General features: G+C 32.0%; 2 protein-coding genes and 1 long non-coding RNA gene across 6 annotated transcripts in view; 2 read left to right on the forward strand and 1 right to left on the reverse strand.

The window, feature by feature from the left end:
- The window catches only part of LOC126733559 (1-phosphatidylinositol 4,5-bisphosphate phosphodiesterase gamma-1), a 75,907-nt gene that overhangs the window by 32,580 nt on the left and 23,122 nt on the right, over positions 1-20,205 (forward strand). For all 3 annotated transcript variants that reach the window (XM_050436897.1, XM_050436896.1, XM_050436895.1), the window contains exons 13-14: positions 6,885-7,088; positions 7,142-7,319. In XM_050436897.1, coding sequence (XP_050292854.1) covers positions 6,885-7,088; positions 7,142-7,319 — 382 coding nt within the window. The remainder of the gene's footprint in view (positions 1-6,884; positions 7,089-7,141; positions 7,320-20,205) is intronic.
- LOC126733565 (uncharacterized) lies at positions 2,577-4,600 on the forward strand. Its single transcript, XR_007659762.1, has 3 exons — positions 2,577-3,242; positions 3,315-3,416; positions 3,618-4,600. It is a non-coding gene; the product is annotated as an uncharacterized LOC126733565 (long non-coding RNA).
- On the reverse strand, positions 7,314-18,579 carry LOC126733562 (uncharacterized). 2 transcript variants are annotated; one of them, XM_050436902.1, is made up of 7 exons: positions 18,437-18,579; positions 17,173-17,498; positions 17,006-17,118; positions 16,638-16,901; positions 16,400-16,575; positions 16,103-16,195; positions 7,314-9,859 (listed from the first exon to the last, which is right to left on the reverse strand). In XM_050436902.1, the coding sequence occupies exons 1-7, from the start codon at positions 18,461-18,463 to the stop codon at positions 9,593-9,595; spliced, it is 1,266 nt and encodes a 421-aa protein (XP_050292859.1). In that variant the 5' UTR covers positions 18,464-18,579; the 3' UTR covers positions 7,314-9,592. The 2 variants fall into 2 exon arrangements, with proteins under 2 accessions (XP_050292859.1, XP_050292858.1); XM_050436901.1 differs by having other exon boundaries at positions 16,973-17,118.

Consider the following 20,205-nt stretch of genomic DNA (forward strand, 5'->3'; position numbering starts at 1 on the left):
TTACCTTTTAATCATACACCTAAATAATAAACGAAATGCAAAAAGAAAACTAATTATTGAAATAACGAAAAAGAAAATAAGGGATTGCTTAGAATGTACAAGAAGAAGTAGCTAAAGCGCTTGGAATTAGTTTAAGAATGGTGCAAAAGGTTGTATATGAGAACAAGAACAATCTTATTTCCAAGCAGGAAACAAAGTGTAAAAGGAAGAAGCCGAAGACTGAAGATTTAAGTGAATGTGTAAAAATGAATAACAAATTTGACTAAAAAAAGAAACTAATTATAACTATCATTATCACTAACAGAGTCGGAAAACTCTTCGTCATTTTCCGAATCTTCTTCAAATGGAGCAATGATCAATGGTTCAACTTGGATATCGAGTACTTTTTCTCTCTTCCACCAGGTTCTAATAATGTTTTCTGTGTGATCCACTGATTTCCGCCAATACTCCTTTGTGATGTGATTCAATGCCTCATTCCAAACTGCTTCAACCTGGTCAGATCTAAGCCCAGCACCCACATGCTTCTCATAATAAGATTTTGACCCTGCCCATATAAGCTCAATGGCATTAAACTGACAATGGTATGGTGACAATCTTAAAACTTCATGGCCATATTCACGTACTATTTCGTCAACAGCATATATTTTTGGTCTTTTCAGCGATTTTGCAATTGAAAGAAGTTCGGATTTTTGCATATATGACAAGGGATTCTGATTTTCTTTTACTAACCATTTATAAATGTCGCTTTTTCTCCAACTTCCATTTGGTTGTTTATTCAAAATTCTTGAATGATACGACGCATTGTCTAATACTATTAAGGAAGGTTCTTGTAAGTTCGGTATTAACTGTTCCTTTAACCATTTTTCAAACATTTCGCAATTCATATTGTCATGATAATCCATATTTTAAGACTTAGAAGAAAAAATTAAACTTGCACCTGGAACGAATCCCGTTGAAGGCCAGGCATGTAAAATAATAAATCGTTTTCCCTGACCACATCCTTTTTTTCTTTTCACGCTTTTCACAGATTCATCTTGCCAAGATTTTATTCCACTCCCGTTTGAAAATATCCAAGTTTCATCTAAGAATACCACTTTCCATAACTTTGATTTTTCATTTTGTGTATATTGTCTTAAAAATCCTATTCGTTGGCTCACAATATTTGGTAGTTCACACAAATATCTTCTATTGCAGTCTTTTTTATAGCGAAGCTTTTAATTAATTTTGATAAAGCAGAAAGTCCAATTTCCAAAGTGCCGCGTTGCTTTAAAACATCCCTCAGAAATGGCAGCGTTATATTTGTTTTTAGCCTATATAGTTCATAAATCTTATACCTTACTTCCATTTTTACACATTCACTTAAATCTTCAGTCTTCGGCTTCTTCCTTTTACACTTTTTTTCCTTCTTGGGAATAAGATTGTTCTTGTGTTCATATACAACCTTTTGCACCATTCTTTAACTAATTCCAAGCGCTTTAGCTACTTCTTCTTGTACATTCTTAGGCAACCCTTTATTTTCTTTTTCGTTCTCGAAGTAATTAATAACATTAAGTACCATTTTTTTGGCTTGAGGATTTAGAAATCCACAAAAAGGCTTTTTCTTTTCCATAATTTGAAATTTAAATTATCTTGTGACAAATAATATCATCCGTCAATCGAAACGAGACAGGCATGTTTGTTATGAAAGTAATTGTTTTAGAACCACTGACATTTATCATTTTATCTTCATTTGATACATAAACGCTGCATATATCTGTTTCGTTTATCTGACGCGTTGTAGTTAAAAAACGTTGTTGTGCAAATTGAAATGAAACGTAACTACAAAAGTTTGTCGTTGATAATCCGATACACGCGCACGATAAGAGCGATTTTGACTATATCCTAGTATCCCTCTAGGTATTGTTTGTATACTAGGTATCATAGGTATTCTTTTGATAATTTTTGGTTCTATCAACCTCAGAATTAACTCAAAATCGGCTTTGGTCATTCTATTAAATTTTTTTTAATTGATCATAACCATTTTTGGATGCCAAATGATTTAATACAATATTATTTATTCTATGACGAAAAAGTTTTGTTTGCCACCAACGACGGCGTTTACGTTTGTTTTTTCTACTGTTTTTTGAATTAACCTTTACATCACAATGCGGCCGCTACTGTTTCTTGGTCTTCCATTCTTGTCAACTCATCTTCCCGTGTATCCGCGAACAACTGGATCAGCCTATGTGTAACGAGCGTGTGTTTATATTTAAATAATTTTGGCAAGCACGCTCTAATGCTGTGAGCGGTTGTGCGCGGAGGCTCAGTGCGTACGTGCTCAGGTCTAAACGCGCCCTAATACTGCGCCACTGTTTTAAAATAATCTAAATATTAAAATATTAAAGGCATTTCTTTTATTGACGCGGCATTGGCATTGATCTGCTATTATTGAGGACCGATGCCGTTACACACCTGCATCGGGCGATTGCAAAGAGAGTTTTTCAAATCAGCCGCGGCATAGTCTCAAACTTTACAGAATAGAATACAAGTTGGGTCACTCCGGTCGGCCGTCACACCGCACTTCAAAATGCAAAATTCACCCCGCAGTTCCCCCTCTGCCCGGTGCTCCAGGTCTGGTGCACATTTATTTATCGATGTATACCGAGTGCGCCAAACTTATTTCAGTTTTACTCACGTTTCGGTGTATAGGGTGGAGTTAAAAGAAATAGTTGTTGATTTTATTGATTGTGTGGAGAATAAAATGTCTAATCGAAATATGTATTTGTTCAGTGGATAGTTGTGAAAGTCGAATGACAGATCAGATATCGTTTTTTAGGTGACCTAAAGATGAAGGAAGGTATGTACCAAATATAAGTTCTATTAAATAAGTTTTAATTATGAAAATGGAGTTTTATTATCTTTATATTACTTTAACTCAACCTTCTATTTAATCCTTTACAAGGGATTAATATTAGTAAATGAATATTGCAAATATAATAATTGTTTATTTAACCACTCAACTAACATTTAAAATAACTCGTATAAAAAAAAAATAATAAAAAATTATAAGCCAATGTGCCAAGCTTGGAAAAGTGCCCTAGGATTTATAGGATCCCATAGATACGCGGATAATACTCTAACGCAATGTTATAACCGTATTAGAATTTGTAGTTTGCATTTTAATGATGACAGTTTTACAAATTCCTCGAAAACCCGAATTCATTCGTATGCTATCCCATCGATTGGAGGACCTACCCAAACAGGTATGTTTTTTTTTTTATAAATTCAAACCGAATCAAATTATTTTTTATTGATTTTAAATTAAAATAATATAGGACATATTGTAAACGATGCACATTTTCCTAAAGCCAGTGTTGATGCCATTGTTCAGACAGAATCCTTCGAAGTAAATGAGCCAAAGCAGCCGTTACTAAAAGGTAAGATATTTATTTAAATCAAAATACCTATAATATACTAATACGTATAAATAGTCGTTATGTTTTTGTAACATACCAAAATAAAAATATTGCGTCTTAAAAATCCATCGTAGATTTGATTATAAACAGCATAAATTAGTTAAGTTTTCATATAAATTGAATACATAATATTGAATATATAATCTAAATTAGCAAAATTAGTTGCAGGAACCCAAACGTCAGTAAAACTTTCAGCAGATACGCCAAGAAAAGTTTTACTTAAGGAGCCAGTAAAAACACTAGAAAAAACTATTACTACCCACACTTGCAAAAGAAGCCTTGAAACAGAAGTTACCATGGATGAAATTTTTGGAATCAAATTTTTCTGAAGAAACATGTTCTTGCTGAATAAGGACTCAAAAGGACATAGGTATACTAATGAATTTTAACAGTTTGCTCTAAGTGTGTTTTTTCTGGGTCCAAAAGCTTACAAAAAAATGTCCACAGTTTATCCTCTACCATCAAAATCTACATTAAACCGTTTTACGCAACAATGGGTAAATAATCCAGGTTTTAACGATTTTTTTTTTTAAAGTAAATGAATGTAGAGTAAAATTGTTGCAGGAAAAATAAAGAGACTATATTTTATGCATGGACGAAATATCTTTAAAATCTCACCTTTTTTATGATATTTCTAAAGTTGCAAGCATTGAAGTGCATTAACGATAATGGCAAAGGGAATTGCTAGCAATTGGAAACAACCCATTGCCTATTTTTTTATAATACATCTGCACCTGTTAATCATTTAAAAGATATTTTATCAGAAACTGTCCGAAGGATACGCAAAACCGGTTTAAATACTTTTGGGGTTGTATCAGATCAGGGTACTAATTTTCAAAAACTAGCTAAAAGTTCTTTAAAAGTGACAATAGATAATCCCACATTGTTTGTTGACGATGAAAATTTAAAACTAGTTTATTTATTTGATGTTCCCAACGTACTCAAGTCGACAAGAAATAATTTGTTTCAACACATTCTTTGTTTAAATGAAGGATAAACAAGTAAAAAATATTTAGAAATGATGTATAATATTGACAAAAAGAAGCAGTTCAAAATGGCCCATAAATTAACAAACGACCACATTTATCCTAATAAATTTCAAAAAATGAAAGTAAAGTTAGCTTCGCAAGTATTTAGTCGCTCTGTAGCGGTAGCTATACATACTTATTTTGAATTTAACGCCTTGCCAAAAGAAGCGACAATTTTATATTTAAAATGAATAATCTATTATTTTGATTTATTAAACTCCAACAACTTACAAGATTTTCAAGCTTTCATGGGGACTGAAAAACAAAAAACGTTATTGCAAGATATGGAAACCCTTTTTAAAAATTTAAAAGTAAGAAGTTTTGAAGGAAAAAATATGACAAATAGGACAACATTTATTTCTGGGTGGCGGCTTACAATAAGATCAATTTTAATTCTTTGGGAAATGTTACAAAAAAAAAGGTTATAGATATTTATTTACACGTAATCTCAATCAAGATTGCCTCGAGCACTTCTTTGGTGAAATTAGAAATTGTTATGGAAATTCAAAGAATCCTAAAATCTCCTTTAAAAAATCCTTTAAAACCCTTTAAAAAGGTTTTTGCCTTAGGATATTTAGATAATGTCGAAACAGCTAATTGTATAGATGGCGCTAAAGCCTTATTAAATTTAAATCCCAATTTTATTAAGAGATGCAATAATATATGCAATTATTCTCCCACTAAATATATTCCTCTTTGAGTTTTTACCAACGATTATGTAAATTTAAAAAGCGTAGAAGGAAATGCTTTAGTATATGTAGCTGGATATTTATTTAAAAAATGTCTCTCACGTCACTCTTGTGATATATGCAATAATTTTGCAACTGAGTCAAATGCCCTGTTTAATAAAGAGTTATTTTATTGTAAATTAAAAGCATATAAAAATAATACCTTATTTGGTGGTCTAACCATACCTCCAAGAGACATTATTGAGTACATAATAAAATTAGAAAGTATTTTTATCGCTGAATTTAATAAATGATCAGCGCTAAAAGCAATTGGCTATACTCTTAAAAAACTATTTTCTAACATTACCTTTAAGCATCCCTTTAATGAATTTTCCATTGACTATTTTTTTAAGTTTATACATAAGGGTGCGTATTTATTATACATTAAAATTTATAAATGCCGATATTAAAAAAGAAAAATCTAAAAAAAAAGGCAAAGATGTTTATGTAGGCAAGCTTAACATATTAAAACATTTGTAAATACTCGTAGTACTTATTTAAGTTAATGTGTTTTGTATTTAGGTTAAAAAATATGTTTAGAATGGAGTTATTATATAAATAATATAGTCAGCCTCTCCGTCCATTTATAATGTACCTACTTATTTTAATAAAACTTTAACCAGTCTTTGTAATTATTATCTCTGTTTCATTTACAATAATAACCTATATACCTAATTTTATATCCTACAATCCCAAATATGTTCATGACCAAATAGGTACAAACACGTAACAAATTGATGCAAATAGGTACTCGTGTATTGGTATTAGGAGCCTATGGAATTTCCAGCGTTCTAGTTCCCTACACCTAGGTAAACACTATCAATGGCCAAGTTTTGGCTTTTATTGCCCCGGTCTCCACACTCGTTTTATAGCAGCTCACACCTGCAGAAGCGGCGCGTCTTTGTACGATGATTTTCAAAGAGCTGGCGCCGAGTGGCCCAACTTGTATTCTATTCTGTAAACTTTGATAGTAAGCTGCAATTATACTGCGATCTTGAGGTATTTCTGGGAAGTTCTGAAAAGTAGGTACTAAAACTTTCTTTCTTTCTTTTCGCCGGCACGCTTTCATCGTTTTTATCATTATTCAAGTAAGAATAAAACGAATATACTTATTTAAATTTTTCATAGAACCATTTTTATGTATTATAAAAGCTAAGTACATATTAAATATTGAAGTAAATAGTTTTCGATATTTCAGTTTTTATAAATTGTTATGTTAAAATAACCGACATTCCTGGTTTTGGCAGGTCATTATACAGATTTGATCAGAAGTCTATTCGAACTTAAATCAACATAAAGATTTGTCACTTCTTTTTACAAAATTCCAAACCAATGGTGGAAAATTATATCCCCAAGAATAAAAAAATTCAGTAAAGTTGTCGCAATATCACAGCTATGTCGTCGCATTATAGAGATGGATAATTTCCGGAAATCTTAAATATAATATTTAATTTATCTGAAAAAGAAAGATGAAGTCTTCAGCCAAACATTTACAAAAATTACAAGATCCTAGGAGGGGCATAGGTAGGGCATCACCTAATCCTTAAATAATATGGAAAAAGTATTCTATAAAAGTATGTAGAAATAACTGACAATTTTAACCTATGCACATGGACACCTATTTATTATCATCAACATAAAAAGAAATTGTCTTTTATCAAAATCCTTTTCAGGACATCCCCACTAGTCACAACCGAGTTCTCAATAACCCTGCGAGAACCAGTACCGCAACCGAACCTTCACGAAAACGAAGAGTGGTACCATAAACACACCACCAAACAGCAAGCCGAAGACGTGCTTAAAAAAATTAAAACGGATGGCGCCTTTTTAGTCAGGCCGAGCGAAAATGATGCTAATTGTTACACTATTAGCTTTAGGTAAATGAAAAGAGGTTTGGGCATACGGGAAATTAATGAAATGCAATTTTAAGGGCCGACAGAAAAATTAAACATTGCCGCATAAAACTGGAGGGCCGACTTTATACCATTGGAAGTGTTGAGTTCGAAAGTCTTGTCGAGCTGATCAACTATTACGAGGGCCACGCGCTGTACAAAAGAGTGAAATTGAGCCACCCCGTAACAGAAGAAACTATACGCTTAATGATTATGGTAAGTGATAAAACAAATTTTTATTGTAAACTTATAAATAATTTGTTTCTTTTGATATTATACAAAGAATTGCACCAATCCAGCCCGAGGTTTATACACATTAATCTTGACTTACACAACTACGGTTTAAATTCATATATAAAGGTTTTTTATAAATAATTTACAATGGGTCTTATATAGCTAAGTTCTAAATTAACTTATATTTAAATAATTCATCAGTCTTAAATATGAGGTAGATTGGTTAGAGATCAATCTTTATGGTACAGTATGTTCAAAGTTGCTGTTGCATGTGTCTTGGAAACTATTAGATTTAGAAAAATGCTTAAGTAACAATAGAATGGATAGATTAAAAAATCCTGTAATTTATTGTTTCCTGTAATTCGTTTTTTTTTAATATTTACGATATAAATAAATAAATACATCAAATTATAAGAAAATTAGTCCAAATCCCCGGAAAAAATTGACAAATTACTCCAAACCTCTAGAAGACATAAAAACTGACCTCGGAAGCTAGAAAAAAGTATCCAAGAGCTCTAAAAATAATTCAAATCCCTTGTCTAATTTAAAAACTTAAAATCCCAAATTCTGGAAAGGCATTTAAAAATTACCTCAAGTGCCTTGAAAACATAAATGGCCGTAAAAGCATGATAAAATTATGTGAAATACTCCGAATATAATAATTTTTAATCTCTAATATAATCATTTTAAAGATATCATTTTTAATGTATACCTCCTGGTGTACACTAAAAATGACGCATTCGTGGCATTTGGAAACGATCCTAAATACATGGAGTACAAAAAATTACCCCAAAAGCTTTATCAAAATACTAGTATATATACCCGGTGGTGCGTCGCCGAGCGGAACATAAGAAAACCCATGTAAATTTTAAGGGGGTCAATTGGTTTCCCTGTACATTTTATAGAAGAAATGTAAGATAACTTATATTACTTAAGAAGAGACCGATCTAGCAAACCCTCGTGCAAAGTTTCAAAAAATTTTAATAAGCGAATCTTGAATTATTCAATTAAATGTAATTGCAAAATTACCAAATTCCATCTACCATCCACCAGCAAACAATTTGTTATAAGGCTTTGTCAAATCTGACGTACAGCCGAATACAAGAAATGTTTTTTTTTCGTTTTATCAATCTCACAACCATTCAAAGACACGTTAACATTACTTTTTTATCTAAACTTTTATTTAATATAACGATGAAGTTATATTAAATATTTATATCTATTTTTTCGTCGATTGAATAATTCATACTTGTTTTCAAATATCGACTCTCACTGATTTATTGACCCTTTTCCTCACGTCAGTGACAATATTTATTTTACTGGTGCCCGTTTGGTTTTACCTGAACCGAAAATTTGCTAATTTTGCAATTACATTTAATTGAATAATTCAAGATTCGCTTATTAAAATTTTTTGAAACTTTGCACAAGGGTTTGCCAGATTGGTCTCTTCAAAAGGTTATCTTACATTTTTTCTATAAAATGTACAGGGAAGCCAATAATTGACCCCCTTAAAATTTACATGGGCTATGTTCCGCTCGGCGACGCACCGTATAATATATAGATTTTGTGTATAAAAAGTTGCCCAAAGTTTTTTTGCAAATTTGAAAAAAAAATTATTAAGGAAAAATTGCCATCATCAGACTCTAAAATATATTACAAACAGTTCAAAAACATATACGAACATATTTTTTTTCCTTGACAGGTGACATAAAAAATACAGAAAAAATTGTAAAATTGTAAAATACTTACTGAGTTACTTAACACATACACAAATTCTAAACAATAATAAACAATGTAAAATTGTTATACATTTAGAGTCTGATGATGGCAAGAACACTTTCCGAAATGCATCACTCCTGAAATTAGAGGATTAGCATTTTATTTGTGAAGAAAAGACTTCCCCTACTAACTTGTCAATATTGGAAAAAATTGATGAAGAAAAAAATTGGTGGTTTCCAAAATATCTCAAAAATTAAAAGAGATAATATTACATACTACATAGCCTCGAATTGCAAATAGATTTTTTAAACCGTTATTCCATCTCTTTACATGAGTTTCCAAAATCATATTACGTGAATCACCCATTTTTGATACCGCCTCTATACATTACATGCTACTAATACTAATGGAAATTCCAATACTGGTTTTTTCATGGAAACCATATACAATTAATATCGATTTAAAAATTGCTCAAAATATGAACCACTTTCTCTAGATAGCTATATCATATTTTCCATAAAATTAAAATTGAGTTTTCACAATCTACCATCAACATCCCTATTCATCTGCATGTTTCTCATATAATTCAGATAGTCCGGGTCATAAGGGCTTGCATACGGCCCTAAGCCGTAGCCCGCCCCGGTGTACCCCAGGGAGAATCTGGGGATGTGTTCAATTTTCGGTGGTGTTATTTCTTGTCTGGAAGGTAATTGCTGCCTGTATGACGTGTCTGGGGCATTTTGAGGAGCTCGGCTGGCGTCTATTGGGCCATAGCGAACTGGAACAATTATTTTTACTAGGGGCTATAACGAAAAAGAGAACAGAAATTAGTCAGTTTATAATGCCAGTCGTTGCATTTCTTCTGAAAGGTTTGCATGGGACTAAAAAACACTAGAAACTAAAAAAGAAAATTTTGGAAGCCTGACTTTTTTTACAAAACTATTCTACATAATTTACACTTGAAACTTTCGTCTTGAAACTTTGTATGAATGTTGTACAGTTCAAATTATTAGAATTATTGAATGATTTACAGGAATTTTTTTTTGGTTCTTGAAATTTTCTGACATTTTTAAATAAATTTATTTATTTAAGCACACAAAGGTATACCAAAGCTAAATAGTTCAGGTATTTTAATTTGAATTCAACTCATCCAATTGATTGATTACTACCAGATTAAAAAAAAGGATTCATAATGCTTACAACCAAAATCCAGGAAAAGGGGATAATGTAAACGGTGTCTGGGAAGAATGGAATATTGCAATTCTCTCGACCACCCTGTATATTTTTTTTTGAAAAAAGATATTAGACCTGTTGATAATTTTTTCTGAAAAAAATTTGTATATGGGGTAGCTAAAAAATTACTTATAACAACTAACTTTATTTCTTCAAATAGAACACCCTATTTTTTAAATTTCGATTCTACGTAAAATTCTAGACACATGTTATGTATAATTTCTTATACCTAAAATGAACCGCTTTTGGCGTATTAACTGTCGAAAAGTGATCAATTTGCACATTTATCATTCTATAAAATTGAAGATTTGTATAAAGCAACGGAGGAAGAATACCTTAAAAAGGAAAAGTGTCAACGTCTTTATCAACGAGTATTACCACAATAAAACGATTATTACTTAAACTCCGACTATTACTTCGTAATAAAAAATTATTTATTTAACGGAGCTGCAAGGAACTGATATTCTAATAATGGCTGGTTATAATGATATGAAAAGGAATCAGTGAGAGGTTTGCAGACTATTTAACGTAAAATATCTAAATATGAACATAACGCAATCAAAGGTAAGCAAAATTCCGAAAAAATGTCGAGAACATACCAATGTAAAAAATGTAAGGAAAGCTGGAAAAAAAAGACCATTCTTTCTGAAGAAGTTAAGTTAAATTAGCACTTCAAGAACATTCTTGTACGTCTTTACGTAATTTGACAAGAGATTAAAATTTTAATAAAAATTCCATATATATATTTAAACATATATATATATATATATATATATATATATATATATATATATATATATATATATATATATAGACGTAAAGACGTACAAGAATGTTACGTACAATATATATATATGTATGTATATATTTATATATACAGGGTGATTGACGGTTGATGGTACCTTAGACGTTTACGGAGAACGGAAAATATTTTTTTTTTGAAAATTTGGAAACATGGGTTTTAGCTGATGATCTAACGATTAAAAATATTTTTAGCGATGCAGCGTTGCCGCTTATACCAAAAAGTAGTAGCAACTTTGTTATTTTAAATGGAATACCCTGTATATTTTTTTATTTTCCGGTCCGCTATCACTTTATGATTGGTTTTGTATAAGGTATTCCTATACCTATCTTTAGTGGTTTTCGAGAAATTAATTATTTTCTTTATTTTTTGACGAAAACATAGATCCAAATAAATTTGTATTACTACGGCACTGGAACGCGCAGAACCTTGAAATTATAAACGTAATTTATGGAAGTATTGTACATTATTTTTCACTATGAAAATTTGTTCTACGTTATACAGGGTTGCTCAAAATTAGTGATTTTACCGCTAGATACAAAAATGGTAAAAAGTGCATTTTTTAAAATGGAACACCCTGTATATTATAACATATTCTAAAAGAAAATCCCTGTCTAAAGAGGTATTATGTTCCTATATCGTAGTAGTTCGGTTTCGGAAATAAAAGCAATTTTCTGTAAAAATCGGAATATTTTGACATATTTGCTTTAGTTGGCCATGAAAGGTCATGATGAAACAATGCTATGCTATTGATGTTTGACAGTGACATTTAGTTGATTAATAGTAAATACGCTTGGGTGTTTTTTTATAATAGTGACCTAAAAATTCATCAAAATGGAAAGAAATAGTTATTCAAATGAAGTTTGTATGAAGTATGTAATGTTCTTGCTACAATGTGACAAAATTGTAGCAAGAACATGCAGAAAGTTCAAAGAAATGTACCCGAATTAACAAAAAATGGATAAAACAATATTTGTGTGGATACAAAATAACTTTATACAATTTGGTTCACAACTTAAAAATGATACAAGTTTGCCCAAGCCTGTAACTTCTGATGAGGACAACATCGTGAATGTTTTAGCCTACTTTCACGCATATTCACAAGCTTCTATCCGAAGTGCAGCAGATGATTTTATGCCCAACTTATTATTCTGTGCAAAGAATTTTGAACGACAATAATATGCATCCCTTTAAATATTCAAAAGTTCATCAGCTGAAACCGTATGATTACCAACGTCGCATTCAATATTGTGAGATACTTCTGACACGAACTCAAGAGGATCCAAACTTTCTAAAAAAAATAATATGGACAGACGAAGCAAAGTTTTATAGAGAAGGTATTTTTAATAGAAGAAATCAACATTTTTGGGCTAATCAAAATCCACACGCGGTTATAAGGAAATGGGGTTTCAAGAATGTATATGTATGTATATATATATATATATATATATATATATATATATATATATATATATATATATATATATATATATTATATATATATATTTATTTTGTATATATTTAGATATTTTAAAAAAGAGCGTTATTAATCTTTTAAAGTTTCCTATGTACAAGAACTTCTTTAAATGATCCCGCCTGAATCGCCTGGGATTCTGTGAAAATATGATGACCCAATGTGACTAAATTTCAAATTTTTTAGACAATATAATATTAACAGATAGAGCTACATTTTTATTAGGCGGGCAAGTTCAAGAATCATCGTCACCATTCGTCACTGGATCTCCAGTGACAGTTCGCGACTCTGTCTCGGATTTTGTCAAGTAGTAAATGGTGGTCACTTCAAACATTTGCTGTAAATATGTATTTTTTTATTAAAGTTGGTTCACGAACGAATCTTCAAACCCTAAATAATCTTATAGAAAAATCTATTGAATACAATAAACCACTTGTCCTGATCTTCGTGGACTGCGAAAACCCATTTAAAGAAGTATCACATGTTAAAGTCACTTTGCGACTCCAGAATAGACCATCGATATACCTTAGCAATAGATTCTACATAAAAATACTACAGCTAACGTAAACCTGCAGGAACAATTAAAAATTAATAGGGGAGTTCGGCAGGAACGCTATACAGTCAAAACTATTTACGAACCTGCTTGAGTATGTGTTTTAACATAAACGATGAAAGCCTAAAGCTCGGCCATTCTATGAACATACAACTATAACAGGTAGACTCTCAGAACAGTTTCCAATAAGATTGGACTAAAAATTAATGTGGCCAAAACCCAACAAATGACTAACTTTCTACTCGGTAAAAAAAGTATACATACATCCAAGTAGACAAAACTATCTCATACAAATATATTGGCCACGAAATCCATATAAACAACTATATAGATAGAACTTGCAAGTTCAAGAACAAGTTCAAGAGCTAATAGAACTTGCAAATTGCTTAGACAAACAGAATTAACTTGCACTTGGGAACTTAAGGCACAAATTAAAGTCAGATTTACCGATTTGTCTCAAGAGAAAGTAATAATAGAAAGATATCATCCATTTTTTCTCCAAGCGACAAAACAAACAACAAAAGAAAAGTACGAAGTAAAAGTAAAAAATTCCAAGTCACGGTCTTATTAAACATATATATCATTATTAAACGCCACAGTTGTTTCGCTGCTATAGGAGCATCATCAGGTCTAGAAATAAATTAATAATTTACAAAAAGTTACTCTTACAAAATATTATAAAAAAACTTTTTACCTAGACCAACATCTACACAGATCCTATTATAACTAACAACAAATCAAAAGCTAGATTAGGTTAACAATATCCACCGTAAATAAAAATAAACATGTCAAAAACCAAAAAGTAAAAAACGTAAAATGTCACAAATGGGGAACGATCCAGCATCCTTAAGATTCACTGGCGCGCGTTTAACCTATAGTTTGCAAACGCCGATTTAGGTGAAATACGGGGATACTGACCTGATCGAAATAAAATTTTGAGCAAAACACGGAGAGCGTTTAATAATTATACAGGGTGTCCCAAAAGTAATGGGACATAGAACAACAGTAGATTTCTTACGTCAAAATAATGTGATTGAGGTCAACTTCCCTTATCGTAACTTTAATAGTAAAAAATATTATTTGATTTTTCAATTGTCAGATTCAATTGACAGACTGACATGAAATTTAAAATATACGAGTCTTTTAAAAAGAAAAATGAAATTTCGTATACAGTTTTTTTGTTTTCGGCAGAGGGCGCTCGTTGCGTTAGTTTTTACTTTTTTAGCACCCCTAACTTTTTTCAGCTCCGTATATCGTTTAAAAAGTATCAACATAAATTCCTTTTTTAATTCACAAAAAATGTATACCTTATTAAAGTCGCTAGGAGCAACCATTTTCGACATAATCACTATTTTTCAAAAAAATGTTTAAAATAATATTTATTTACTACTTTATTTAAATCGCACCTTTGGCAGTTGGCGTTGGAGACAAGTGCTGTATTATTTATGCAAACTTTTTGAATGTCAAACTTTTAAAACGAGTAAAAAAGTTTTCCTCTTAAGTTTAATCATTTTAAGTAATGCATAGGCACAATTTGGGGATGCGTGATATTCTTTGTTTTTACGCGCAAGTAAATTTTAATGGACGGCACGGCACGCAAGACTATCAGGAAATATTTCCAGATAGACAATAACCAAACCATCAATTATTCTGAAGAATTTATAGCCGACTAGGAGAAACTGGATCATTTCGGCCAAAAATGGCTTTTCGGCCTGTTTTGGGCCGCCCAAAAATATTCCCCAAGAACGGGAAGAAGAAATTTTAGTCCGCTTAGCAGAAAATCCCGGGTTAAGTACTAGGCGAATGGGCGTAAACAAATCATGTGTTGGTAAAGTACTTCAAAAAGAAGGTCTCTATCCATACCACTTTATACCAGTTCAGTGTTTGATCCCACCAGATTTGCCAGCCAGAATGCAGTTTTGTCGTCAATTTAAAAAATATGCAAAACGCAGATCCAATGCTTATTAGCAGAGTGTTATTCACAGACGAGGCTACATTTACTAGACGTGGCGTTAATTTAACTATAATAATTTAACTATAGAAATGCTCATATGTGGGATACTGAAAATCCCCATTCAATTGTCAGTCGTTATTTCCAGCATATATTTAAAACATTTGGTGTGGTATTATTGGAAACCATATAATAGGCCTATAAATCTTAAGTATTAATTTTATTTTATTTAGTATAACATTGCTAAAAATCTAGTAAATTTAAGTCATTCACATATTATGAAAACCTAAGAGTGCGATTATTTCGAAAATGGTTGGTCCTAGCGACTTTAATAAGGTATACATTTTTTATGTAATATTAAAAAAGGAATTCATTTTGTGACTTTTCAAACCAATATACGGAGCTGCAAAAAGGTTAGGGGATTTAAAAAAGCAAAAACTAACACAACGAGCGCCCTCTGCCGAAAACACGAAAACTGTATACGAATTTTTATTTTTTTTTTAAAAGACTATTTCATGTTAGTATGTCATTTTGTTCAGGACCTATGAGAAAAAAACGATAAATCAAATAATACTTTGACACCCTGTATTTCAGTTACTATTAAAGTTAGGATGAGGCAAATTAACCTCAATTACATTATTTTGACGTAAGAAATCTACTGTTATTCTATGTCCCATTACTTTCAGGACACCCTGTACGTATGTTTATTGAGACCGTGATTTTGAGTTTTTTCTTGTGTTTTGCTGAAGAGAAAGGTTTTCAGCCAATGTATTCTGCCTATCGTGCTGAGATTTTGACATTAACAAAAAAAGTAACGAAAATCAAAGTAGCACAGCGTGCAGTGCAAAGGCCAATGCTGGGACTGACCCTAAGAGATTACATCACAAGCGCTGTCATACTACGTCTGGTTCTTCTTTACGTAGAAGAACCAGACTGACTGACGCAGTAAAAAGAATAGCAATATAGTAATGAATAATAAATAAAAAGAATAGCAATAGGCCTAAAAAATGTTATTTTTAAAAATAAAACTTACTTCAGGGGTCGTTGTGATAGGCGTAGAAGTTTGGACTTTAGGCCTGAAAGTTGTTGAGATAGTTGTGGAGGGTTGAGATGTGGAACTTTCAGTCTGAAAAAAAAATAAATAAATAATAAAAGACAATTAAATGACGTTTACAGGAGCAGCATATTGTCAGAATATTCATAGACTGTCCAGTAATAGTTTATGAAGCAGTAAATAAAATAATGATGCACATTTTTTACAAAAAAAAAACAAACGTCCACAAACAATACTGCAAGAATTCGCATTAAAATATTTCTCTGTATAACTTACCGTTGTGGTTTCTTCCTTTTCCGGTATACCACCACCAAATAAACCAAAAGGATCAAACCAACTTGACCTTTTAGTGGTAGTGGTTGTAGTGTGCACCCCAGAGGGCGTTCTTTCGCTTATCTCCTCAGCCATCGGATTATATTCGAATTGAGGAGGGGACGATATCGGTGGTAATTCTAATAATAAATAATAAAGATATTTAATTGCAAATAATTTTATGCAAAACCGTTTTATTTACCAGCAAAGTCCACAGCTGTAGTAGGTAAACTCCTATACCAATTATAAATCACTCGTCCATCTGTTAATATGGTTTTTTGCAAAATGACCGGTTCGAACTTGGTGTATCTAATATTTATTTTTTTGGTTGGTAGTTCGGTTGTGTTTGGAGTTGTCGTGGATGTTATTATTTTATGTGTGCTGCTTTGCACTGCTGAAATTGCCACCCTGGGGTAAGCTTGTGTGCCAGTGGGCTTAGAAAGTGCTTTGGTGGTTGTTTCTTGCACTATAATAGGAAAAAAATTATAAAAATAGCTGTATGGGCTCTATGTTGATGTATTACTGACAACAAATTACCTGATGAAGCTGTAATAAAAAATCCTCCCTTACCCCTTGGTATAAAGGTACGATTAATCTCTGGCAGCTTTATCGGGGTTGTGATGTTTAAAGCTTCATCTTTTGCTGGCTTTTCTTCACTAGGTTCACCAAGATTCTCATACAATCTGCGATAAAATCATTGATACTCAAAAAATTCTAAAAAAAGGTATTGAGTTTACTTTGCCAAAAATTGACACTTAGCCCTAAGTTCCTCCAAAGTGGGAAATCCCGAATCCTCCACAGTAACCTGTATAGATTTCTCCTTTTTTGGTTTTTTATCCTTTTGTCTGCTTTTTTCAAGTTGTTCAAAATCGGCCGCGATAATTTCCCTTATGGTTTGCAATTGTTGTTTTGCCAACGTTTTTGTTTCATAGTCGGTTTTCCGGAGGTCGATTCTTTGTGGATTGGTGTATATCGGTGAGGGTAAGTCGATCGTGAAGTTTTGCTGTCTCACTGAGTCGAGGGAAATCGAGTTGGTTGGGCTGCATAACGATACTAATAGGGTCTGTAAGAACATACAGGATAGACTAAATGGTCATCATTTGAATTAGAGGGGTGGTTTTGTGATTAAGCCCCATATGGTAATCAAATATTTGTGGCTGTTTAATATTAAAGTAACCCATGTTTAAAAAATGTTCCCCCCCTTCAACGAAGAAAGCCAATACCGTTTTTGATTATAAAACTAATAAGTCCTCATTGGCTAAATTGTATTTTATTAGAGACCTTAGAATTACAATGGAACATTTACTCTCTTTTATTGAATACATTTACAAAATGGTATCCTACGTTGGTCGGATTTATGAAACGTCTCATTTTATCAATTCATATATTTTATTATCTGTGAGACGAATTTGTTTACAGCCTAATAGACTAATTCTGAAGTATAATTCTGCCTCTAATATTTACAAAAGTCAGAACGCCCAAAGAAATTTCTTACCCTACATTGCTTCTAAGTTCAATATTACACCATTAGATAGATTTCCACTAAAATTAAAATATATTTCAACGTTTTCTGGCTTTATTTCTCATTCTCTTATCAGTTTTCTGGAAAAATTACTGCTATCTAATTTTTGATTAAAATTTACCGTACTACGTTTTGCCTTCTGATTACCACCATCAGACTTAATCTTTCTTAGAGGCGTCCTATCTATTAGATTTATTAGTATCGTTGGAAATTTTTTTACGTATTGCTTATCAATTAAACATTTCATGTATTAACATTGTTGGTTCCCGGATTTTAGAATCTAAGAATAACATATTCAAGATTTAAAATTACCACCGTACCTGCACACGACATCCCAACGTTGTCAATAATTAAAAAATTTAAAATTAAAAAACTTCATTCTTAAAAGAACTCAAATTATTAATAAGGGTCTCAATAACCCTAAATCAGCAAAAGCCTTTTAAACCGGTCCCTTTAAAATTAAAAAAAAATATACTTACGATAACCCAAATGGCTTTTACCCACATACCGCTCTCTCGGGTTACACCTGTAATAACACACTGAACGTCGAACCACGAGCCCTTCGAAGTAGAAAACCTGTACCCTGCAACGCGTTTCAATCTATTCTATTATTTCAGAGGGCATTGCCTTTTTACCTTTTTGCTTTCGACCGTGTCCGCGTATATATACAATATCATCTACCTGTGCACCCGGAGCTGTTTGACTTTGTTTGAGCCGAGTTAGATGTGGTGCTCCTCCCATAAAAATCACGGCTCGGAACCCCCTTCTTCTACTAATTTTTTTCCTCTCTAACGTCGGGAGTTTTTTAACCCTTTGGATGGAATGCATCGGTGCATCGCGCGCTTTTCTGGGCGTACGTTCCCATTAAGTGGCCGGAATTTAAGTTTTAAGTGCTATTTTTAACAGTAGTTCAGCCTTATATAATCTTTATATGGATATAATCTTTTTATCGTTTTTTCTTACAAGTTTTGCGGTAAAACTATCGCACCACTAGCCAAAAAATGCTAAGAATTTTAAAATATATTTCAGGCTATTCATAAGATTTTGACTATGTATTGACTATGAAATGTATTGTCATTATTCATGGTTTTTTAAAAACAAATAAAAATAAATTAAAAAAATAAATTTTTACAGTATATAGTAATTTTTTTTCATTTTCCATCTTACATGTCATCTAAAATTAATGATACGTTGCCTCGCCTTTTAGCGACTAACATGCTTTTTTTTCTGAACGACGCAATATTATATTATAACATGTAAACTGTTAACTGGTTATCGAAGAAAATGACCTTCAAATGACCTTAAAAATGAGGTTTAACGTCAAATCCAAGGTCACCGTTGGGTTCCTCGTTAAGACTTACCTAGGGTATGACCTTTATTTGTTTTCTTTTACCAGTGAACTCGCGAGATTTTTAAGAAGTCATTATTTGACCTCTATTTGACCTCTCGGGATTACTTCAACCTCATACCTCAATACATACCCGTAAAATTTTCCGCTCTTTCAGAATCCGGTGTCAAAAATAGGGGGTTCCCATTTAAAAAAATCGCTTTGATCTTCAAATAACCTTGAAGGTCAAGCACAAGGTCAAGTTTAAGGTCACCATCAGATGCACCGATTGATTCCCCAAAACTTTTGTATTAAAAGATTTTTTCTAGCGCCCATATTTCCCAAGATTTTTGGGTGTGTCCATACTTTTGGGACACCCTGTATGCATATATATGCAGTATAATTTAAAGTTAACATTTGGTGTGCTATTATTGGAAACCATATATAATAGGTCCCCTTGAACTACCACCTAATTTGAACGGAGACTCGTACTTAAATTTCTTACGAAATGAACTTGGAGGTCTTTTAGAAGATATACCATTAAATGTTAGGCAGAACAGGTATTTTATGCAAAATAGGGCGCCAGCGCATTTTTCTCGACAGGTACGCAATTACCTTAATGAACAATATCCCGAACGTTGGATTGGCCGTGGAGAACCTTTGTTTTGGCTTGCGCGTAGTCCAGACTTAAACCCCATAAACTTCCCCTGTATTTGGGGATGTTTGAAATCAATTGTTTATGATAGTCCTATAAATAATTTAAATGAACTATAATAATAACTAAAATATAATATATAATTATAAATGTAAAAAATAAAAACTATAATATAATATATAATTTTTAATGTAAAAATTGTTCCGTAAATATGTTAAAAAATTATGAGGATCTTCTTTTTAAAATACGGCAGCATGTGTTTAACG

This window comes from Anthonomus grandis, chromosome 2, assembly GCF_022605725.1.
Source record: "Anthonomus grandis grandis chromosome 2, icAntGran1.3, whole genome shotgun sequence".
Classification (NCBI taxonomy): Eukaryota; Metazoa; Arthropoda; class Insecta; order Coleoptera; family Curculionidae; genus Anthonomus; species Anthonomus grandis.